This window comes from Microcebus murinus, chromosome 2 (genome assembly GCF_040939455.1).
Source record: "Microcebus murinus isolate Inina chromosome 2, M.murinus_Inina_mat1.0, whole genome shotgun sequence".
NCBI classification, from domain to species: Eukaryota; Metazoa; Chordata; class Mammalia; order Primates; family Cheirogaleidae; genus Microcebus; species Microcebus murinus.
This window is the reverse complement of record NC_134105.1, coordinates 125,583,623-125,609,808: the sequence shown is the minus strand read 5'-3', so window position 1 is coordinate 125,609,808 and position 26,186 is coordinate 125,583,623. Positions and strand designations below refer to the sequence as shown.

The window sequence follows — 26,186 nt, the reverse complement described above, 5'->3', positions numbered from 1 at the left end:
GGAGGCTGGGAAGTCCAAGATCAAGGGGGCCACACATATCTGCCATAGGCCTTCATGCTTCATCATCCCATGCCAGAAGGTGGAAGGGAAAGAAAGCAAGAGGGGGCCGAATTCACCTTTATAAATAAGCCCATTCTCAAGATAACATTAATCCATTCAGGAGGGGAGAGTTCACATGACCTAATCACCTCTTAATAGGTCCTACCTCCCAACACTGTTGCATTGTGGATTAAGTTTCCAACATGTGAACTTTGGTGAATACATTCAAACCACAACCCTACATGGCTCCCCACTCCCATGCCCTTTACCTCTGGAACATCATCTTTTTCTACCCTTTCCCAACTCTCATTCTGTTCCATACATAGTGACTGTTCTTTCAGTGTACAAGGCCCACTGTAGCTTTTCCTTAGAATGTTCTTTCCTCAGATGAGTGTTTGGTTCATTTCCTCACTTCCTTCAGTCCTTTGTATAAATGTCATAGAGTCATTAAGTCATTAAGCAGAGACATTGCTCCAACTTTTCCATGAGATCTTCCCTAGTCAGCCTATCTAAAATTGTAATCCTATCTAGACCCAATATTTCCTTATTTTTTATTTTTTTGGAAACACAGTCCTGTTGTATTGCCTGGGCTAGAGTGCCATGGCGTCGGCCTAGCTCATAGCAACCTCTAACTGTTGGGCTCAAACAATCCTCCTGCCTCAACCTCCCGAATAGCCGGGACTACAGGCATGTACCACCATACCCGGCTAATTTTTCTATATATATTTTTAGTCGTCCAGCTAATTTCTTTCTATTTTTTCAGTAGAGACAAGGTCACAGTCTTTGCTCGGGCTGGTCTTGAACTCCTGAGCTCAAACTCCTGAACTCCTGAACTCCTGAGCTCCTGAGCTCAAACGATCCACCTGCCTCAGCCTCCCTGAGTGCTAGGATTATAGGTGTGAGCCACCACGCCTGGCCAAGAATGCTATATTAGGCGCAGGTGAAACACTACAGCTGAAACAGCTTTAAGTGCAAGTAAGAAAACTACTCTAACTCAATGAAAATAATTATATTAATAACATCTAATATTCTTAAGAGTTTCCTATATGCCACTTAATACCTGTTATATCTCAGTTAATCATCACAACAACTCTAAGGGGTTGCTATTTTACAAATGGGGAGACTGAGACAGATAGAGAGGTGAGGTAACTTACCCAAACTGTTAGTAAGCAGTAGAAACAAGATTGAAACCTTAAAAGCAGTCTGATTCCATCTGATTTTACAAATCTCCCCATTTGTAAAATGGGGAGACTGAGACAGATAGAGAGGTGAGGTAACTTACCCAACACTGTTAGTAAGCAGTAGAAACAAGATTGAAACCTTAAAAGCAGTCTGATTCCAGAGGCCTTGCTCTTAACTGCTTATGTCATCCTCACCTGTTTTAGTGGCACTAAAATCCATTAGAGAATTCTGAGGTTCATTACATGCAAAAATATTAAATGAAGCCTTGAAAGTTTCAGAAATCTTTAAAACTACAGATCCTAACCAAAATTACCAATAGTCAAAACTCTAGAAAAATAATAAAAACTATCAATTTTATAAGAAAAGATGACTTCATTTTATCTACAGTATTAGGCTAACCAAAATACTAAGCTGTCTTCTCACACTCTTTTGAACTATAATATTTAACTATTATTTACAGATAAAACTTGAAAAACTCTTGGAGTATATTTAAAAAAAAAAAACTCTGCATAAGAAAACTAGCAGCTGACAAGATTGTCAGTTCCAGCAAAAATGGCAAAGTAAAATAATGCAAAAAAGTTCTCCTCATATAAATATGTAGCTATATTAAACTGTAACAAAAAATAATTGTAATGCATAAAGAAATCTTGAGAAAGAAAGGAAAATCTTAAGTTCCAGAACAAAGAGGGATTTAAAAGAGAGGAAGTCCTGCAACTACTTAGGGGACAGAGAATAAAGCCAAAGATATGTCTAAAGAAGGGCCATAAAGAATTGGAGAAATTGGAGAGAGGCACTATTATAAAAGGCAATAGCTGAGAATTGTCCAGAATTGAGTAAAGATATGACTCTACAGATTCAATAAGCACAATGAGTCTAAAGCAGAATAAAAATAAATTCTTACCTAGACACAGCCAGAAAAAATATAGAACAAATAGATATGTACACACACACACAATCTTAAATGGGAACTAAAAAGAAAAGACCAATTCCCCATAAAGGACAGCAGCAGATTTTACAACAGCAACAAGAAAGGTCAGATTACAATGAAATATTCAAACTGCTGAAGTAAAAGAGCTATCAACTTAGAATTCTATACTCAACTAAGAGTTGAAATAAAGACATTTTTAGATAAACACTGAGACTTTACATTAAAGACCTGAAGTTAATGAAATGCCAGAGTATATACTTTAGGTACATAGCAACTGAACTCAGAATGCAGAAACAATGGTATCTATATTATTTTCTATTCTTCATACTTCAGAAATATTTCATAATTAAATATGAAAAAGACTTAGAAAAATAACAAATGACAAGTAAAACAAAATGGTAACAAAATTATGTAGAAAAAATAAGCTCATTCTTTTAGTAGAGATTTAAAAAATTGATAATAGCCAGTATTGGTAAAAGTGAGAAAAACCACACTCTCATATATAGTGCTGGTTAATATATAACCTTCCCAGAGAAGAACTGGCCAACAAATAAAAATCTTAACATTCTGCATGTACTTCTAATCAGCAATTCTGTTTCTAAGAATTTATCCTAAGGAATTATTGAAAATATGTGCAAAGATATACAATAGATGTTTATCATAACAGTGTTGTTTAAAAGAGCAAAAAATTATTGACTAAATATAGTATGTCCATGTGATGGACTACCGTATTTCCATACACACACAAAAAAACAGAATAAAGTTAAAAATTAATATAAAACAGAGGAACACTAATGACAAAGAAAAATGTCCACATTTTATTAAGTAAAAACAGATTTCTAAAAGAAGACTACAATCTCAATTTGTTTTAAATTCTCTATCCAAAAAAGTCTCAAATCTTTTTTGTATAGAGATATTAAGAGTCATCTAATATTAAGAGTTATCTAGGTGGTAAAATTATCACGATTATCTTCTTTTGATTAATCAGTATTTTCTAAACTTTCTAAAATGTACATATTTTTATAATATTATTTTAAAAACTTTAAAAAACTCCTATTTCTGAGACCCTTTTGTACTAAAGGAAAAATTTTTGTACTATGTGTCTCTCCCACTATCCCACTATTAGATTTGGCCATCCTAGCATTTGCAGATTCTAATGTTTTTGTGTTTTAGGAGCATTGCTTGTTAGCTCAAGAAGCTAACAGAATCATTTTGTTAAACATTAAGAAGAAAGAATTCGTGCAAAAAGCTGTCTAAGTCAGGTTTCTCTATAGGAAGCTGAAAAAATATTTTATGACCACCAAAGGGGATATTCACATAATATATATTTTGTTATTGTTTACCGATTGCTAAATCTCTTCAATTGTTATGCACAGACATCACCCTCATCCAAGCTATAATAATCTTACACTTGCAAAAGAAACATTTTGTTTGTTAAATATTTAAGAATTTTCTGATAACTACTGGAGAGATGTCTTTGCTTAACTGACTGTATTTGATACTTGCTGGAAACCTCTGCTGTCAGGGTACGATACTTTGTTTTTTGGTACAAAAGTGGTACAAAAGTGATTTGGCACAAATCAACTTGTTATTGTTCACTTTTTTTTTTTTTTTTTTGAGACAGAGTCTTGCTTTGTTGCCCAGGCTAGAGTGAGTGCTGTGGTGTCAGCCTAGCTCACAGCAACCTCAAACTCCTGGGCTCAAGCAATCCTCCTGCCTCAGCCTCCCGAGTAGCTGGGACTACAGGCATGTGCCACCATGCCCAGCTAATTTTTTCTATATATATCAGTTGGCCAATTAATTTCTTTCTATTTATGGTAGAGATGGAGTCTTGCTCTTGCACAGGCTGGTCTCGAACTCCTGACCTCGAGCAATCCACCCGCCTTGGCCTCCCAGAGTGCTAGGATTACAGGCGTGAGCCACCACGCCCAGCCCTATTGTTCATTTTTTAGATATACTATTTGTTAATTCTCATTAATAGTTCAGGTCTGAAGATGGCTCCAAACTGCTGCCCTCCTCCCTCCAATATATTTAATCCTTCCACTATTAAGAGGACATTTTTATAACCATGTGAAGTACAAGTCTGGAACTAGCTGGAAGCCTTATGTACTAAACCTTTGCTCTCTCTGTCATTTTGAACTGGTATACTACCTGTGCTAGTTTCTTCAGTTACTTTGACTTATTTCAAGGCAAATTTATCTAAGACATTTTGCTTTAATACCCCTAAGCAGCCATCTCTAATTTATACAGGTTGAGTAGCCCTTATCTGAAATGCTTAGAACCAGAAGTATTTCAGATTTGGAATGCTTAACTTGTAATACCCTTCTTGTTGGTTTTTCTTCTGTCATGTTCTTGTTCCTTTTGAAGCATTCCTCTATGATTTTTTAAAACTATAACTCAAATCTTATATTTCTCTTGCTTAACCCCTTGTTTTTAAGATAAAATCCAAAATCCTTAATGTGGCTTAAAAGGCAATGCTCAACTATTTCTCCAGCTTTACCTTATGCTACCTCTTCCCTCACTCTCCAGCTACTCTGACATTTCAGGTCAAACCCATACACCTTCCCATTTCAGGTCTTTGCACGTGTGGTTTGCTCTCCCTAAATTGTTCTTCTCTCTATCACAGAGTTCAGTTAATGCTTTAATTCATCTTTAAGATTTGAGCTGAATTGCCACTTCATTAGGGAAGTCTGCCTTGACCATCCTCATTAGATTAGTTGGCTCTGGTTTATGCTTTTACAACAGCTCCCTATTCTCCTATTTTTATTGCTTAAGTTATAATTATACACTTGTGTAAATTACGTTAACGGCTAGTTTCTGCCAGCAAACTGGAAATCCACAAAGGCAGGGTCTATGTCTGTTTTGCTTACCATTGTACCACCATTCTCTAATCAGCACAAGTTTTGACTTGGTATGTACACATGGGTAATTTATAGGAGTATGATCAATTTAACTGACAGGTTAGATGAATGTCTCTTGGCATGATTTTTTTTCTCTAATTACTAAGAAGTAAAGGAAGTAACATCTTAGAAATTAATAACTCAAACCTTAAAACATTATAGAAATATGAAAACAAATTCACCTTCTTGAGAGGCAAAGATCTACGAACAATTAGTTGGTTAAAACCTTGGCTCTTATTTGCTGGGCAAGTCACTTAACATCTTTGAATCTAAATTTCTTCATATGCAAAACATAGACTACCATTAGTCCTTCCCACCTCATACAATTATTGCAAGGATCAAATAAGGCATGAGAAAGAGTGATAAACTATAAAACTCTAAACAATTTATATAGTTATTACTGAGTAAATGAAGCACTATAGAGATACATACAAAGGGAAAACTGAAATTTAAGCATTACACTTTTTTAATTATATAAATGTTAATACAGACAAGATAGAAAGTCCAAAATTAAAATGTTTAGAGGTAAGCCTGAATCAAGTAACATCTGAGTGTTCCTAAGGTTTGCTACTATATAGCATTCTTTTTCTAGAGAAGAAAGGGTAAGGCCGGGCGCGGTGGCTCACGCCTGTAATCCTAGCTCTTGGGAGGCCGAGGCGGGCGGATTGCTCAAGATCAGGAGTTCAAAACCAGCCTGAGCAAGAGCGAGACCCCGTCTCTACTATAAATAGAAACAAATTAATTGGCCAACTGATATATATAAAAAATTAGCCGGGCATGGTGGCGCATGCCTGTAGTCCCAGCTACCAGGGAGGCTGAGGCAGAAGGATCACTGGAGCCCAGGAGTTTGAGGTTGCTGTGAGCTAGGCTGACGCCATGGCACTCACTCTAACCTGGGCAACAAAGCAAGACTCTGTCTCAAAAAAAAAAAAAAAAAAAAAAAGAAAGGGTAAAAAACTATTTCTTTTCTTTTTTCTTGACAAACGCTTTCTAATGTTAGAGAAATATACTGAAAAACCAAATAAATCCTATCCAGCTGAAGTTCTGATGATAACAATAATGATATGCTAACAGCCAATATTTACTGAATTATGGACAGGGAACTGTTCTAACTGCTTTATACATGTATAAATAATCACATAATTCTCTTAATAATTTTATCAGGCAGTTGCCATTATTGTCATCTTCATTTTGTGATAGGGAAATGAGGCACAAAAAGGTTAGATAAATTTTTCCAAGATTACATACCAAGTAAGTGGCAGAACAGGGATTTAAACTCTGGCAGGCTGGCTCCAGAATCCACATTGGTCTCTTTTCTTTTCTTTCTTTTTTTTTTTTTTTTTAATAAGAAAGGGTCTCACTGTTACCCAGGTTGCAGTGCAGTGGCACGAACATAGCTCACTACAGCCTCGAATTCCTGTGCTCCAGTGATCCTTCTACCTCAGACTCCCAAGTAACTGGGACTACAGACATAAGCCACCATGCCTGGCTGACACTGGTCTCTTTTCAATTCACTTACTTTTAAATTTGCTTTCGCTCAAATTTTTATTTCTCAAGTTCTCCACAAAATACTGTTCATGAAGTTAAATGTTCATCTTGAGTACAAAAGGAAACAATTTTCTCAGAAAAAAACAGAAGTAGAAATGCAGCAAATGAAGACTTTAAGATTTTAATATAATAGATTTAAGATTAATTATATCCTTTTTCCTTTTATAATCTATCTATATTCTGACTTTAGAAGATATGATCAAAATAAAAATCCTTTGGTTGTTTACACTAACCAGGATATGATCTACTCGGTCTCTTTTCTTTCTTCCAAATTTCATCATTTTCTGCCAATCTGTTTTGTGGTTTGCCTCCTTTTTAAGACTGAACAACTTGAGTACTTCAATTGTGATGAAGTTCTGTGGAAATAAGACAAATAAATGAAATAAACAGATTTATGCTAAGAATATAATAAAAGATCACACAAATTTCTTCCACTTATGGTTCCACTTAGCAATTTGAAGGGAATGCTCAAGACTTTAATCATTTAAAATCTCTGAATCTGAAAAATCCCAAGAAATTTTTGGGAACAATGCCATTTGAGAAAAGTACAGAGCTTTGTTGAGTTTACTTTGAAGCACCAAGATTCAAATATATTAAATTTAAAAAACCTACACTTCAGTGTGAGAAGCATGATAATTTTACTGCTAACAAGATTTGACTATCACCTTCAGAAAAACTTTTACAAAATGCTATTTCAATGTTGAAATACATGGGCAGCATGTATTATATGCTATATTGATGCATGCAGTTTGATGACTGCTGGTATATACTATATTATCTAATTTCAACTTATTTGTTCCTTGTATTAACAAATAACTTCTTTTATTACTTTTTATGGCTGTTTGATTAAAAAAAAGCAATGTTCTTAATGGGGAAAGGGACACATTTATGAATCACAATCATCTTGAGAAGTCTCTCAAAGTACCAATGTACTCTCAAACTTCACTACTCCCTGCCTACACACAGACACACATAGACCCATTCAAGGATTTATCAACTATGTAAGGGTGGAAGCAATGGAATACACAAGTGTGTTCTGAAAAAGCTACTTACTTTAATCTAAGCCAGGGGATGGCAAACTTTTTCTATAAAGAGTGAAATTGTATATATTTTAGAGGTTTTATGGGCCATGTGGTCTTTGTCAACTGTTTACCTCCACTATTGTAACAGGAAAGTAGACACAGATAATATGTAAACTAATGGGTGTGGCTGTGGTCCAACAAAATTTTATTTATAAAAACAGGCAGTGGGCTGGCCTGTGGCCATAGTCTGCTGATCTCTGAGGTAAGCATACATTACATCTCATAACTATCTGTTGGTGTTCTGTCAGTATAAAATATTTTTAAATGCTTTCTGTGATCAAATAAGTTTGTAAAACACAATTTTAAAGCCTTGCTACTCAGATAAATCCTGGGACCAGCAGCATTAGCATCACCTGACAGCTTGTTAGAAATGTAGAATGTCAGCTCCTACTCCAGACCTACTAAATAAGAACCTCCATTTAAACAAGATCCCCAGATGATTCACATTCATATTAAAGTTTGAGAATCACTGATTTGGAAATACAAACTTTGCTGAATTAAAGAAACCTGTGACTAGGCAGAACAGATTGCCACCAATGTGACTTTAAAGTTTCAGTCCTTATAGCTTCTGGACAAAGTTTTCTCAGATAACAAAATAAATATTTTAATATATCATATTATAATCCTACATATTTCAAAAACAAATTACCAATTTGAAACCACCAAAATCAAAGATGGAAAGGTAACACCTATGTGTCCAGAACTGGTATGCTGAAAGATATACATATGACATGTTTTCATTATGTACTTCTAGAACATTATACCTACCTCTAAATTCAAAAAAGAAAACAACAAACCTCACCTAAAACTCATATGAGTTGCCATAATTTCTTGAAATTATGGGTATTTCTTAATTTTTCTTAAATACTATAAATTATGCATAATATAGGAAATGACTAGTAAAAGTCATATTTTTTTCCCCACAAACTTGAGGATTCAGGGTTCCCTTTCACTCCCATCCCTGCATTGTTTTCATGGATTCAGTGAATCAACAAATATTTATTGAATACCCACTACAGGACAGGCCCTGAGAACATAAACAATACAAAAGAGTACCTGCTTTTACAACATTTATAGATCTCTGCAAATAAATACAAAGTTCAAAAAGAAGATACTATGCAGTTTGTAGTTTACCTTGATTTCATCAAGGTTATTTGGATTTTTCACTCGTCGGAAATAACTAGAGTTGATTCTACATGGCTTCATCCACACAGGTTGACTTAAGTTGGGATCCTCAGCAAATATTTCCTCAAAAATCTCTTTTGTTAAATCAAAAACAGCCTTGATAGAGAAAAACAAAACAAAACAAAACAAAATGGCTAAGAATCTAAATTTCAGACAATGAGAGAAAGTTAAAAAATTAAAATTATCCTTCCATGTTACATACCTGTTTGTAGACCCTTTTACTCGTGCTTTCTAGATCTAGATCCTTATTGGCACAGCCAAGCAGTTTTGTAGGAATAGTGATGCGATGAAGATCATGGCCTAATTCTTTCCATTTCCAAAGTTCTTCTGCTGCATTATGTACAAGAATCTCTACTTCCTCTGCAGTGTGTGGGACTGCCAATAATGTTTCACAAGGCTGTTGGGGTACTCTTTTACGTTCAGCCATTAGAGGTACAATTGTTTCTTCTGCCTTATTTTTTTGGATCTTGTGAGAAGAGCTCAAACCAAAGTCTTCATCAAACCAGTCTTGATCATCTCCTAATGCACTTAGGAACTCCCGGCTGAGCTCAAGTTCAGCAAGTCTTTTAGCAAGCTCTTCTTGCCCACTGGCACCAAATACTGGGCTTTCCTATAAAAATGGAACCATTCCAATAGAGAACCATTCAGTGATCTCAGATCACTTAACATCTTTTTCTTTTAAACACAAAGTAAGTGTATTATTTATATATTTAATATTTCTCTATAAATAAGCAAAATAAAACAATATGGTGGCTACTAATGAACAATTTAAGAAAAAAAATTATCCTGTTCTGCTTATATAAGCCTTATAACTGAATTTTTATAAAGTGTTTACTGATTAGGGTTTTTTGGTTTTTGGTTTTTTTTTTGCTTTTTGTATTATCATTATTCTGTTTCTAAAGGTCTTTGTGATATGAAATTTCTCACCTTTGGTGATTATCTGGCTCAAGTTACTCAAAATCATTACTTTTTGTTCTGTTGTCCATGGGCCACCTAAACAAGTTGAAGGTCTAAGTATATGTCATAATGGATATATTTCAGTTTTACCAGAATCAGCATCACAACTGGCACTCTCTACAGGGCAACCATGACTAAGTACATATGGATCAAACAATTTCATAGGCAAGAAAAAACTGGGTGTGAACCTTTGGAAAGCTCCTTGGAATAAATTTGTCCAATGTATCTGGAAGGGAGTCTAATCTGTGGACAGCATGCAAGGGTTGTCAACTCAGCAGTTTAAATGGATGTTTCAGTCTCCATAAGACTACTCGTGACATAATAGAGGACAATTACACTTCAGACAGAAAAATAGCTACAAGGCCTTTAAAAGCTAGTATAGTGATCTTTATCTAATAAATAACATATCAGGAAAAAAACAAAAAAACAAACCTATCAGGAGCCACAGAATGAAAATGCACTACCCAGGCAAGGTAAATTGACACTTTTTCTAGACAAAATACTTACAGGTCTGGGACACATATCCGGAGAGGAAATCTCTTCTTTTTCATCTTCCAATTCAGACTTTAAGAAGCAACTTTGAACACTTGGTGACTGTTCCTCAAGATTTTGGGGTGGTACTTTCTTTTGGTCATCATCAAGAAGCTCCTGATTGCTAAGTTGGATTTTCTCATTCCTAGCTTTTCTTATTTGTTGTAGCTGGTTGACTGCATCCTTCACAAAGACTTTTAGTAAACTGTCTGTCAGTAAGCTGACTGTTTCCAGCTGTTGCTTTGACTTTTTTTCCTCATTAAGTGATGACCTCTGCTGGGCTTCCAGTTGTGTTTTTTCTCTTGATAAAAGGTCCAGAAGTGGGGTAGAAAGCTTCTCTGAAACTTCAGAATATAGGTTCTCTGCCTTTTCTATAAATTGCTGTTGCTTCTTCAATTCTTCAGTAAAGGTGTTGTCTAAAGTATTATCTTCTGCAGCAATGGAAACTTTCTCTGTGGCATCAGAAACAGAGTTTTCCTTTGAAGAAATCAGTGAATTCACTGAAGATTGCTGGTGAACATGGGCTTCAAGTACCCCAGAAATGTCCTGTATATTGTCTTTTTCTATTTTAAGGCTTCTATCTCTATCAACAGAGGCTTCTATATCATGCATATTAGGTAGAGATTTTTCATAAAAATATTCAATTGCATCTTTTTCTCTATCTTTTGGACCCTCTGTATCTTTTTGCTCTTGATTATAGTATTGATATTGTTCATCTGAATAACAATCTTCACCTTCATTTATGTCTATATAGTCATCAAAGTTTTCAGGAATATGAGATATTTTTTGAGGAGGAGCAAAAATGCCATGCTTTTCTTTGCACTCAAAATATACAATGCCATCATATGTTCCATTGTTATTTCCTTCAGGTTTATCCAACTCTACTCCAGCCCAAAATCCTTTAGCAAAACCAGTCTCACCTTTGAATCGAAGAATTCCTGGCTGAACATTGCCAATCAACACCCTATCACCAATGTGGAAATCAAGTAATTCATCAGCAGCACAAACTGATGGCAAGGAAAGGGATTCAGTAACTCCTTGTTCATGCTCCACATCACTGCGCTCCTTGCTTTTCATAAGCTCTGTAGGGGACTTGAGTTCTAATAGCCTTTCAGAGTGGACACTGCTACGAATGGAAAGGCTTTTCTCGCCTAGGCACTCACTGATTTCATCATCACTACCAAAGCTAGTGGCTCTACTTCTAGAGCTCTTCGTTGGTTGTGACTTATCTCTGCAAGACTGAGAGTCTTTCCTGAGTGACAACAAAGATGACACCTCAAAGTCATCTTTTTCCAGTTCAGCTGAAATTTCTTTCTTGAATGAAGACACTTCAAAATCTTCAGAGTATGATTCTTTAGAAGCAAAAAGATGGTTTGACCAAGACAAGTCCCCTTCCTTTTTGTTCTTTTGCTCATCAATGTCTTTTCCTGATTGGATGTCTGGACTATGATCCATATCTTGATCTGACAGTCTCTCTTTCAACATTACCTCTTTTTTGTGAAGGTTTTCAATGGTTAATCTAATTAAGTCTTTCTGAACATTTACAGAGTCTAAGGGAAGATCTTTCTTTGAAAGAATTTCAGATGAATCTCCCTGTTCCAGGTCTAGTTTCAGTAAGACATGAGATACCCTTTGTTTAGAACAAGCATTTTCAATCTCATTCTCCTCTAATTTTGCATTTTCTACTTCTTGTATTTCTGATTTTTTACTAGATTCTTCAACCTTGGCTTCAGAAACCTCAAGAATTCTATTAGGGACATTTAATTCTTTGAGAAGAGGTAAGGAAGGTATATTTTCTAGAGAATCTCCAGATTCTGCCCTGGTTTGCCTTGATGCTCTGACAATTGGAGATGGGATCTGAAAATCTTCGGTTCGACTATCCCATTCAATCACTTTCTTTGCATATGCAGGTAAAGATCTTTCTGATACTGATTTCTCAGAACCTGACAATGAAGCATCTTAAAGAAAAAAAAAATCACCACATCAAAATTATTTAATCACAATCTTTCAGTTTTGAGGACCCAAGTTTAAATAAAAGCCAAATTTTAGTGAAGAAAAACTCTGGTCTATAAATATGACCTGTTTTAGTTACCATATAAGGTAAGTTTTTCTTTTAAGAGAATGTATTGTACTGACAATAAACAGAACATTTAAAATTACTGAAAAATTTAAAGTTTGGAATAATTTTTCAAGTGTTAACTATAAAGTGAAGAAAAATGGATCTAAGTTTATGGAGCCATTACTTTGCATGATCATTCTCCAATCATGCAAAAACAGAATTGTATGATAGTACATACATTCTTCAAAGAGAAAACCAAGGAGGGAGGAACAAATATACTTCTATATATACTTCTAAAAGAATTAATTTTACTGGGACCTTCAACTAAGCTCTTGAATGTACAAAAAAAAAAGAAAAAAAAGAAAAAAGAAAAAAGATCAACTGTTTCTGCAAATATAGTACTTTAAGAACTAAATTTTCAAAATGAGAAGAAAGCAAATATGATATAATGAGCTAACAAACCAAGAATTAAAAGTTTTAAATTCAAATCTCTATTTTGCCATTGATGCTAGGGAGTCCTTTTCATGCCCCAACAGTTTCATTTCCTCACTGAATTATATTTTACTTTCAATAATTCTTATCTTTGGTTAAACTGAAAAAAAAAGTACAGTACATAACTATTTACCCTGAGTAATAATATAGGCTATTATCATACATAATCAGATATGAAATCTGATTATGGGGGAATTTATAGATGCTGATAATATACTCATCCATTTAATCTTCATGCTTTGGTTTTTATCATAAAATTTGGGACAATTAAAAACTGATTCTGGCCGGGCGCTGTGGCTCACGCCTGTAATCCTAGCTCTTGGGAGGCCGAGGCGGGCGGATCGCTCAAGGTCAGGAGTTCAAAACCAGCCTGAGCGAGACCCCGTCTCTACTATAAATAGAAAGAAATTAATTGGCCAACTGATATATATATATAAAAAAAAAAATTAGCCGGGCATGGTGGCGCATGCCTGTAGTCCCAGCTACCCGGGAGGCTGAGGCAGCAGGATCACTCGAGCCCAGGAGTTTGAGGTTGCTGTGAGCTAGGCTGACGCCACGGCACTCACTCTAGCCTGGGCAACAAAGCGAGACTCTGTCTCAAAAAAAAAAAAAAAAAAAAAAACTGATTCAACATAACTTACACATAACCAAAAAAGCATTTTATAATATAAAAGTAACTTAAAAATGTTAAATAATCTATTTAAGAAATTCACTTTTTAATAAAAAAGCTGTAGAGGTAGAATTTTGTAGGCCTTTGTACAAATCCTTAGACTATGCAGATACAACTTAATTATTTTTTCTAGTTACATACCAACATATTCAGCAATAGACTCCAGGGATCCTCTGGAACGTTCTGACTCTGCTAGTGATTTCCAATTTTTTGCCGTTTCAGATCTAAAGTGAAAAAATTAATGAGCAGAAATAAACATATCACTATTAATATAATAACTGGTAACAAAAAGCAGACATTCTTAGACAACTACTTCTTTTTTTTTTTTTTTTTTTTTTCTGAAGATCCCTCTTTCTGTAAACAACTACTTCTTTCTTCACCACAGGAGGTATTTCAACCTTTGCTACCTTCATTCATTAAGCCTACTTCTAGCCCTCATCACTCTTAGTAAATGATCTTGCTTCCTTTAATGAAAAAAAGAGGCCATCTGGCATGAACTTTCTTCTTACCTTCAATCTTTCTACCTACAAATTTATCTACCTTGACAGTCATCCCAACTGTCTTGCTTCCTGTCTGCAGGGAGGAAAACATGTCTCTCTTACTGGTGCAAAGCTAACTGTTCTACCTTCCTAACAGGGAGATAAAAAAGGAAAAGCAAAGAAAAGCTAATTGCTAAACCTCCTTCTGCCCCAGATCCCATACATTTCCACAGCCTCATGGATGGTACACTTCTCATTATCCATTCTTTTTCCTATAATCTTTAGCCTTCCATCTAAAGATTTCCCCCCCTCAGCATATCAGTAAGTCTCAAGCCTCAAATCACATGTTCCCTTTTCCCGTCAATTCCTCATTCCTCCACCTCATGCTATTGTCCTCTCTAATTCTTTATAGTTAACAGAAAAGGATACATTCACTGTCTTTATTTTTTTCCTTTATTATTTTCACTGTCTCTATTTAATTCCACTTCATTTGTTAAGTCATAATATTTGGCTTCCACTTCCTACCTTATCATAATGCCCTTAAATGTTGCTATTTTATTATATTTAGTACATGGCTCCCATTTATTCTGAGTGCATACCTTCTCTGAATGATGTTTATGGCTTCAACCACTAATATATGTTGATCATCTCTCCCTGTTTCTAACCCTGAAAACATTCCTGGATAACTCCACTTGGATAAACTATAGACATCTCAAAATTAACATTTAAAACCAAAGACATAAGCTTTCCACAAAAAACCACCCACTTTTCCATTTAGGTTAATGAAACCTTGACTCAATCTACTACCTAACAGAGGCCTGAGAGTCATCCTGGTCTGTCCTCCTTCCCCATCTAGCACCTTAACTAGTCAAGTCCACTTCTTAAATATTCCTAAACTATATCTCCTATTTTATATTCTTATTACTGCTGTTTATTTGAGAACTGGCTTAGACTACTTTTCTTCCTGCTTCTGAGCTTACTCTTTTCTATTTTTCCTCCATGTTTTGGTCAGGAAGATCTCTGTAAACACAAATCTTACTGGGTCACTCTCTGGTTAAATCCTTCAGCAGCTCAACTGAAAAAACTATTAAGCCATCCAATAGTATATTATGTAGGAATTAAAATAAAATTTACAGTTTATTTATATAATGAAAAAATGTATATATAAAAAATACACACAAAATCAAAGCATAAACAATCCCAGAAGGAAATATATCTATTGTTGATATTTGCTATTTTGTGATAGTTGGTATGACATGATTTAAACTTTTTTCTTTCTATTGCTTCCCTAGATATAATAATAATGACACTAATAGCAGCTAATCCACAATGCTTACTGTGTGCTAGGCCCTGTTCTAAGTCTCTTAACCCTCATAACAAGTATATTAATTAGGTATTATTATTATTATCCCTGTTTAACCACTTCGGTACGAGCGTCAACTATAGTTGATAGCCACAGATGACCATGCACAGCCTAGCGTTGATTTCAGCCAACAGCCATGACATGAAGGCGCACAGCCAAGTGTTGAGTTTAGCGTTAATAACAAAACTTCTACAACAGTACTCCGAATCGAGGCAATACAACCCTTGTACTGCATCAGAAAATAGTGATTAAACAAAAAGGAAAAATCCATTAAGAAAATGTATTGTATGCTCAAAAAATAATAAAAGTCATAGTACTAGATACTATTATAAACAATGTAATGTTGGCCTATATGTAGCCCCATGCTTTGAAATTTATCATACCAAAGAATAAAATTTATCGTAACATTCAAAAACTTGCCTTATTTCTTTATGATATGAATGAAATAAAACTATAATTTTGAATTGACTTTTCATTTATCAAAACAAAATTGTGAACATTTAAAAATAACATAATAAAAATGTATATGTTATATGTGTATGTTACCTATTCTGATTTACATTACAAGTAAAGCTGCCTGTAAAGTAAAACAAGCTTTCAGTGCTTTAAAGCTTTCCTCATCACACAAGAGCGAAACAGATTCGTTGACAATGCACAGCACAGACTACCGTGCAAACTATGAGTGCTGGCTGTGGGCAAGGTTTCCTGGCCGGTGAGCACTATAGTACCAAAGTGGTTAATAGAGATATAAATCCCTGTTAAAAAACTGAAACACAGAGAGGTTAAATAACTTTCCCAAGGATACAGAGCTAGCTAGAAATGGAGCCAGGATTCAAATTCAGGTAATGCTAAATTAACTGTATTGCTTTTATAGCAAAAAAAAAATATCAAAATGCTTTTTTTAAAACCTTCAAAGGCTCCATATCTTCTAAAAGGTAAAATAGAAACTACTAAGAATTAGTGAGTACAAGGTTTTCACAATTTGGCTTTTATTTTTCCAGTCTCTTCTGCTAACTCCAGCAACACGCTAGTATGGTTAGCTTCTAAAATATGCCAATCTCTTTTTTGCTTTTAGTCATTCATGAATGCCCTTCTTTCTGAAATGATCCCTATTTCTCAGTTATACTGATTTGCCTAACACTTATTCACTGTTCAAGATTTAGTTTAAGTATTATAACCTGACTTTTCAATATAGTATATTATATATTCCAATGTTGCTACTTAGTATCTTCTGTATTTGCTTATTGGCTGCATAATATTCTATTGTTTGAATAGAACCATAATCTACTAAGCCATTGACCCATTTCCGGACATAAAAATTGCTTCCAATGTTTTATGAATATAAAGACTGTTATGATAAACATATTTATGCAAATAGAGATTTTTGGTACTCCATGTTTTCTCAAGCTAGATTTTTAGAAATGGGATTACTGGGTCAAAGGTTACAGATTGTTTTTGACTTCTGAAACACTGCCAAATTATTTTTCAAAAGGTGTACACCAACTTATGATGCTACTACCAGCAATGTTAAAAAGTACTATTTTCATTGCACCCACCAGCAGACTTCAGGATTAAAAATGTATTTTTAAATCTGTACATTATAAATTTAATTTATATTTGTAATACCTAACACTTTAGTGAAAACAAAAATACAAATTCACAGTTGTTTAAAAGATAACTTCTACTAAAAATATTTCCCTATTCTTTCTTCAAACAAGGCATACTATAGATCAGTTATCAAAAATTTCTACCTGTGTAGTGGAAGGGGCTTGATCTTGGGTTTTTCAGAAGCTGGAGAGAATGTTTTAATTTGAGGCTTGGCTGTTGGTGATGTTTCCAAATCTCTGCTAAGCTCGGCTTCAGTTTTCTTAATGAATTTATCATATGACTAAGTTCAGAAAAATGAGACGAGTCACTAGGCAGAATTTTTTAAAACCATTTAAAATTATAAAATATTTTATGATGAAATACTCAAACAGTAAAGCTGAATATAAAAATCTCTCTCCCTGCTTCCCAGTAAAGTTACTTGTATATTCTTCTCAAAATAGTCTCTAGATAAGCAAGATGTATAATTGTAATCCTGATTATCAATTAAGAAACAACGACCTCGATCTATAGACATTCAATACTCTGAAGCAATAATAAGTCATATCTCATTACATTAAAAAGTTAACCGATTAAACTGTTATTCTCTAAAGGATGTGCTATTACTTTCATGACATTTTTAAGAAGTTTATCAGCACAAATGGGATGAAATCAAAATTTTAAAAAGAGAACAAAAAGAGACAAGGAAAAAAAAAGAAGTTTAGCCATTCTGCTCTGAGTTTCAATGACAGTAAACTTCTTAAGTAATAAGTAATTAGGGATACAAATTTTGAAGAGTGAAGGATATCGTTGGGAGTATGATAGCTCAGAATTACAAAAACATGGTCCGGTTATTACCCATTCTGCAAACAAAACTTTACTAATTTATAATATTAATTTGTACGGATTCTAAGGGGAGCCCTCCGTCTGTTACAGCTCTCCTTAGTTTTCCGAGCTAAAACCCCCACTTTCACAACTCTCACTATTTGAGACTAGTGCTGTTATATTTAACACTGTATGTCCAGTACCTATTCACAATGTCTGCCCCAAAGTAGGCTATCAAGGTATATATTTACAGAATTAACAAATGGATGAGTGAATAATTGTCAACTGCCACAGATCCCTAAAATCTGGGCTAAAATCCCTACTTTCATAACTCACATCATCCATTTTATCTTAATGTGAATTCTCAATGTTTTGATAAAGTAACTCTTGGTACTAAACATATACTACAGCTAGATGGTCTAGCTAACTAGGTATATATGAGGACTGCAACTACCTATATCTGGAAACTATGCTTATATGAGTACAGTATACTTATTAAATCTGTGATCAAATAAAATCCTATAGAGTTTTAATTGAACTGCTATGTATTATATATTTCTGTATCATATAATTTTAAAACTTAAATAAGAATTTTCTTTTGTCTTTATTTAAGCCATTTAATAGATGTTGAATCAGATGGATCCTATGGCACTTCTCTAAAGATCTCCTTTCTGACTGATATAGCTATTAAGGGAAATTTTTGAGCAATGCTATTCACTCCAATAGCACTTTATTTCCAGTAATACTCTACTTCAACAGCTCCTCATTACTTGATCTGTAGGATGAAGTCAAAACACATCAGTTTGATTTCTAAGGTCCTGAATACAATCTTTATTTTTAAAGTTTGTTTCTCACTACTTTTCAACATGAACTCCCCTGTATGGTCATTGTATCTTAATCACTATCCCTACTTCTAAACATCTGTGAAAGTTACAATCTCTGGTACACCTCTGTAATATGTATCTGTTTAAATGTTTATTTTCTCCAGTCTATTAACAGGCTTATTTTCTTTGTGGCCATACAATGGTATGGGCACAGAACTTGGAAATTAGAACTAGATTAGAATTCTAGCTTTGGCACTTATGAGCTGTATATCACTGGATAAATCAATAATCAACTGAAACTCAGTTTCCTTATCTGTAAAACAGGGATAATAACACCTGCACATCGATATTGTGAGAATTAAATGAAAAATATGTGTAATTAGCTATGTTTCCTGGCATATAAATAGGCATTTGAATATTTTGATGATTAAATTAGTAAATATAAGAGGAGCATCTGTTTGGTGTCGCGCAGCAAGGACCAATGGGTAGAAATTAAAGGGGTAGAAATTTTGGCTAAATACAACAAAGAGCTCTCTAATACTTAGCGCACCTAGAATCTAACAACGAAAGCAACTGCCTTGAAAATTTTAAATTTCTTATTACTAGAAGTGTTCAGGTGGAAGCTGAATGACCTCTGGTGATGACACAAGAAGGGATTCTTGTGATAAATAAGAGATTCAGTCCAATTCTACAATGAATGTGGTGTGTTTGGAATACTAGGTTGGCAGAATATGTGTAACAGAGAAGCAGCCAGAGGCAGATCGCCTAAGAAACGATGCATATAATAGAGGCAAGAGGTCATAAGGCCCCAGCTTGGTGGCAGTAGGAATGGAAAGGGAAAAGCAAGGAACTTTATAAAAGAAGACTCAATGGGAATTGGTGACTGAGTGTATCCAGAAAACAATAAGGAAGATATCAAAACCAGGTTTTAGATTGGGACAGAATCAGGAAGGCTGCTAGAGCTTGGGAGAAGTGTCAAGTTTAGAGTTATCATTTAGGAGCCATCCAAGTAGTACAAAGAGTTCTACTAATATGTTGTGTGGCATGAAACACCATTCTACTGATTAAAAAAAAAGAAAAAAAGTAAAGAGAAGAAAGAAAAAAGAAAAAGCAGTAACAACTCCAAAAGCTAGAATTACTTATTGAATGGTTCAGTTCTCTGCTTAAGAGGGCATAGATACCAATCTTTCTTTCATAGGCCTAATCTTTCTTATTTAGAAAACTTATTTTAATACTTTACTTTAATATTTACTTATTAATCAGAGATGGGGTCTCGCTACATCACCCAGGCTGGAGTATAGTGGCTATTCACAGGCATGATCATAGAACACTGCAGCCTCAAACTTCTGGGCTCAAGCGATCCTCCCATCTCAGCCTCCTGAGTAGCTGGACTACAGATACGTGCCACCATGCCCAGCTAATTTTAATATTTATCTTAATACTTGTTATTTTAATATTTAAATTTAATATTTAGTTTAATGTTTTAAGCAAGAGTTTGCTTAGATAACCTCACATTTTTTTTTACAAGTTAGGATAAAATGTGGCACCACACTAATAATGAAAAATCCTAACCCATTACTTTATTAACAACATTAAAAACATTTAGCTTCACCTATACATTAGCTTTGATATTAAACCCTTTTCTTCCTATGTCTACCTCTAATTGTTTTATCAGACTGGCTTCTTGGGCTTTCAGTCTTTCCTTTTGTCTTTTTTTCTGTTCCTTCTTCAACTGGTCCACAACAGATTTTCTTTTCCGCAGCTCATCCTTCAGAGCTCTAATCCTACCTTCAATGTCACTCTGGTCAGATGTAGTTTCTGAAAGAGATACAAAATTCTTTTACTTAATTTCAATTTAAGAATAGTTAACACATGGCCGGGCATGGTGGCTCACACCTATAACCCTAGCACTCTGGGAGTCCGAGGTGGGCAGATCGCTCAAGGTCAGGAGTTCAAAACCAGCCTGAGCAAGAGTGAGACCCTGTCTCTACTATAAATAGACAGAAACTATCTGGACAACTTATAGAGAAAAAATTAGCCAGGCATGGTGGCACATGCCTGTAGTAGTCCCAACTACTCGGGAGGCTGAGGCATGAGGATCGCCTGAGCCCAGGAGTTTGAGGTTGCTGTGAGCTAGGCTGATGCCATGGCACTTAACCTGGGCAACAGAGTGAGACTCTGTCTCAAAAAAAAAAAAAAAGAATAATTAACACAGTAACTACTAATGAAAAACTGTAATGTAATACTCAATTTAAATAAAGTCAATCTAATAATTAAAATTAAGACATTTGAGCTTCTGAAAAGGATTTATAATTTAGTCAACTATATCCCTACTTTCCCATAAATCCCTCTTTATTATTGTTTTCTTGGTTCCTCCTATTTATTTTCACTTTTTTTTGGAGGCATGATCTGGCTCTGTCGCCTGGGTTAGAGTGCAGTGGTCTCATCACAGCTCACAGCAACCTCCAACTCCTGGCTCAAGCAATGCTCTTGCCCTCAGTCTCCTGAGTAGTTGGGATTATAGGTGTGTGCCACCATGCCTGGCTAATTTTTCTATATTTTATAAAGACTGGATCTCGCTCTTGCTCAGGCTAGTCTCGAACTCTTGATCTCAAGCAATTTTCTGGCCTGGGTCTGCCAAAGTGCTAGGATTACAGGTGTGAACCACCACACTTGGCCTTATTTTCACTTTCGAATTGTAGTATTTGAAATTGAAAGTAAATCTGAAGGGATGCTATCTTAGTAAGATAAGCAGTTAGAAGTTGAAAATTTTTTCAATTGGTAAAATTTGGATATTCTGCCAGGAATTATTTCTGGTGACAAGATAATCATAATTAACTGTCATTCCCATTAGTTATTAACATATAGTTTTTAAGTCATATTAAAATCAAATTAGAATGTTACCATTTCAAATTGACTGAATCATTAGCTGATGTCTTAATGACACATTAAAAAGAGATACATTACAAAGAAATACATTGTGCTATAATCTTTCTTTGAAAGCTCTTAAAATATTTAAGATAAATGAAATGAAGCTCATTGAATTTTATTTTCTCCCCAACAGTTCATACACAGACAAGATGTCCAGTCATAGCAACATAAGGAAAAAGATATTTCATTATACTGTCATACATATGCTATGAAAGCAAACAGGTATTGTTTAAAGATACTGTTCATTTCACTAAACATGGAAATTGCATGGCATAGAAATTACTGTTCTTCACACTTCCTCAAACCACATAATAGTGTCATTTCCATATACTAATGTTGAGTGAGACATATAGTAGCCTTGCAATATAAATACTAACGTATGCAAATCTGAAGCTCAGATGTGCACCGCAACATTATATCATAAGTCAGATTTTTATCAGGTATTTCGGATTAAATTATATAAGAACTAGTTTTAGAATTTATTCAAATGCAAAAAGATTATAGTCTTTTTTTGTAGTGTAGTCCAAATATCTGGATTAGAAATAATGAAATATTCACTGGGTATTGAGTCAGATTAAAGAAAAAAAGCAAAAAAAGAAATAATGAAAATTGAGTTCCTGTTATCTCAGAGTTCTATGACACCGAGTTAAGCTACAGTAGGAAAGTTACACCCATCTTATACCACCTTATACTTATAGTGTCATCATACTGAGTCCTTAGCATGAGCAAAGCTCACTATTCATTATTAAACAACACTTTTTTTAAAAAAAATTTTTTTGAGACAGGTCTCACTGTGTTGCTTGGGCTAGAATGCAATGGCATTATCACAGCTCACTGCAACCTCAAACTCCTGGGCTCAAGTGATCCTCTTGCCTCAGCTTCCCAAGCAGCTAATACTAGAGGCAGCAGTAACCTTGCCTGGCTAATTTTTCTATTTTTTTTTAAGTAGCAATGGGGTCTGGCTATGTTGCCCAGGCTGGTCTTGAACTCCTGGCCTCAAGCAATCCTCCCCCACCGCAGCCTCCAAAAATGTTTGTATTTCTCACTGTACCTGGCCCAACACTCTTATAAAATGAAATAATCACAAATTTCTAGAACTGATATGAAGAATAAATAAGATAAAGTATGCAAAGCATGTGGCACAGTGCCTAGAAAATATAATTATCAACTTAAATGTCCATTAATGGAAAAATGAAAAAAATGTGGTGTATATACACAAAGGAATATTATTCAGCTTTAAAAAAAAAGGAAATACTGTCATTTGCAATAATATGGATGAACCTGGAGGACATTATGTTAAGTGAAATAAGCAAGGAACAGAAAAACAAATGATCTCATATGTGTAACCTAAAAAAGTTGACCTTGTAGAAGCAGAGAGTAAAATGGTAGTTACCAGGGGCTGGGAGTCAGGAGTTTGGGGAATCGTTCAAAGGACACAAAATTTCAGTCAGATAGGAGGAATAAGTTCAACAGATCTATTGTACCACAAGGTGACTATAGTTAATGACAATGTACTGTATTCTTAAAAATTGCTGAGAGTAGGCCGGGCGCGGTGGCTCACGCCTGTAATCCTAGCTCTCTGGGAGGCCGAGGCGGGCGGATTGCTCGAGGTCAGGAGTTCGAAACCAGCCTGAGCAAGAGTGAGACCCCGTCTCTACTATAAATAGAAAGAAATTAATTGGCCAACTAATATATATATACAAAAAAAAAAAAAAATTAGCCGGGCATGGTGGCGCATGCCTGTAGTCCCAGCTACTTGGGAGGCTGAGGCAGGAGGATTGCTTGAGCCCAGGAGTTTGAGGTTGCTGTGAGCTAGACTGACGCTACGGCACTCACTCTAGCCTGGGCAATAAAGTGAGACTCTGTCTCAAAAAAAAAAAAAAAAAAAAAAAAAAAATTGCTGAGAGTAGATTTTAAGTGTCCTCACCACAAACAATAACTATGTGAGGTAATTAGCTAGATTTAGCCATTCCACAGTATATACATTTTTCAAAACATGTTACACATGATAAATATATAAAATTGTTGTCAAAAAATAATTTTTAAAATGGTGGTAGGAATATTAACACAAAACAAACATTTTTATGTAGCCATATTTCAGGTAGTGCATTTTTTTGGTTTAAAACTAAAAACGCTGGTGGTGAGGAGGAGAACATCTGAACATCTCCTTATCTCTCATGCTTTCTTTTAATTTTGAAGAAAATAATTAGTTGGTTTCGGGGTTAAAAAGTTCTGAACATTTGATGCTGGCTTCATACTGATTCAACTGATGATTTAGTATAATAACTGGAAGCAGGGTTAGAGGCTGAGCTAAAAATTAAAATCTTTGGATCCTCTAAAACTGTGTATTCTTTAGCCTGGTAAGATTTATGTGCTTCCAAAACTTGAGATTTTACTTTGATACAATTTTGGAGACCACTACACTCTCACAGTCTTCATCTCAATTTTGTCCAAAAAGTGATTATTTAAAAATCTATGGACTGGGCACAGTGGCTCATACCTGTAATCCTAGCACTTTGGGAGGCCAAAGTGGGAGGATCGCTCAAGGTCAGGAGTTCAAGACCAGCCTGAGCAAGAGCAAGACCCCGTTTCTACTAAAAATAGAAAGAAATTATCTGGACAACTAAAAATATATAGAAAAAATTAGCCAGGTGTGGTGGTGCATGTCTGTAGTCCCAGCTACATGGAGGCTGAGGCAGGAGGATCCCTTGAGCCCAGGAGTCTGAGGTTGCTGTGAGCTAGGCTGACGCCACGGCACTCTAACCTGGGCAACAGAGTAAGACACTGTCTCAAAACAAACAAACAAACATGTATGCCAGCAGTGATTTTCTAATTAAAAATATCTTTACCATCTATGGCTGCAAAGATCTAGCAGCAGTTGATGAACTTGGGAGGTTTTAGATAAAAGACCTTGGGAAATGTTTATATTTTTAAGTACTAAAGAAACCAAAAGCAAACAAATGAAAGACAATTAGAGACTAATAAAAGCCTATGAGAGTATAAATGGAAATATATATCTGCCTACATCTAGTACTACAGCATAATATTTATAATCAGTAATGTCTAAGAGAATCTCTGTAATGTTTTTTTCACCTAAGCAACTCTCTTGATAAATACATTATTTTTATGGGATTCTTTCCCGTAGAGTTTTTTGTGAGGTGGGAGAGATGGGAAATGTCAGGCAAATGATACATTAGTTTGTTGAAACATGTCAAGACAAAAATAACCTGATGAACAGAATAACATGATTGAAAAAATAAGTTTCTAATTATTTGACATATACTGATTACATTAACTTGGTTAATAACAAACTCTCCATCACTTAAGTAAAGATACTATATAACTCCACTACATTAAAATTTACTACTCCACTTTCACAAATACTGTACATGACACATCATATAATGATGTCATCATGAACAGGTAGATTGACTATACTAGTTTAGAATCTCCAAGCTTTTCTAAAACCATTTTACAGGTAGCAAGATTCAAACACAGGACCCCTTGTCTTTAGTTAAGGCCTCCTTTCTAAGATTCTTCAAATTGGTCCTGATAGTAATCTGACAGTTTAGTAATACAGTAAGTTTTATCAATAAAAAATCTTACAAATGTTATTATTAATCCTTGGTGCATAACTCATGCAAGGAAGTTAAAACATTATTCCACTGCTACAGATGAAAAAGATAACCCAATAAGGGAAAGAAACTTGAAGAAAGTCACCAGTAAGTAACAGATCCAAGATAAGAATCCATGTTGAGTGTTTTCAAGTATCAAGTTTATGTCTACTGACATGTTATATGTTTTCTGATTTTTTGGGTTTTTTTTCTTTTAGCAAGAGACACAGACTATCCTTTTTGTCTGGCCTTTGAGCCACCTCCCCATCGCACATATCACATATTCCCCCTGGAGTGCCCTTAGTGTTTGACAAACAATCATTTTCTTGTAATTCTTTGAGAAAAACAACTGTAACACCATTTTACAGGTAGCAAGATTCAAACACAGGACCCCTTGTCTTTAGTTAAGGCCTCCTTTCTAAGATTCTTCAAACTGGTCCTGATAGTAATTTGACAGTTTAGTAATACAGTTTAGAGCTGGGCTGCAAAGTCAGATATCTAGACCTCATTTCTTTTTTATTTTTTTATTACTTCATATTATAGGGGTACATATATTGTTACGGTTACATATCTTGCCTCTGTCCCCCCTCCCCACCCCGCCATGCCAGAGCTTCTAGTGTGCCCAGCCTCCAGGTGGTGCGCACCGCACTGCACCCACCATGTGAGTACATGCCCTTTCCCTCCTTCCCCCTTCCACCTGCCCACTTCCCGATTACAAATTTTTTTTAGACATTTTGGTTACACTGTATATCTTTCTCTCTCCCTAAAAAGGGATAGAGGTAATCCCTTCCCCCCACAATGCTCACCACTTCCTTAAGATGTGGGTCTCCCCCCCCCATCCCTGTTGAACACTACTGTTTTTTGAGCACCATAGTCTTAGTCAGTCAGTACCAATTTGATGGTGAGTAGATGTGTAGCCCATTTTCCAGATCTTGTGTTGTCTCGCTTTGTATTACAGGTTTAAGCTTAATCCAGGATAGTATAAACGGTGCT

General features: G+C 35.1%; 1 protein-coding gene across 11 annotated transcripts in view; it reads right to left on the bottom strand.

Moving 5' to 3' along the window:
* CEP350 (centrosomal protein 350) overlaps positions 1–26,186 on the bottom strand; it is a 192,455-nt gene that overhangs the window by 20,040 nt on the left and 146,229 nt on the right. For all 11 annotated transcript variants that reach the window (XM_076000426.1, XM_076000425.1, XM_076000432.1 and 8 more), the window contains 7 exons: positions 20,306–20,466; positions 17,167–17,303; positions 13,715–13,797; positions 10,329–12,310; positions 9,067–9,474; positions 8,814–8,960; positions 6,831–6,953 (listed from right to left, as the gene is read on the bottom strand). In XM_076000426.1, the coding sequence (XP_075856541.1) occupies positions 6,831–6,953; positions 8,814–8,960; positions 9,067–9,474; positions 10,329–12,310; positions 13,715–13,797; positions 17,167–17,303; positions 20,306–20,466 (3,041 nt within the window). The remainder of the gene's footprint in view (positions 1–6,830; positions 6,954–8,813; positions 8,961–9,066; positions 9,475–10,328; positions 12,311–13,714; positions 13,798–17,166; positions 17,304–20,305; positions 20,467–26,186) is intronic.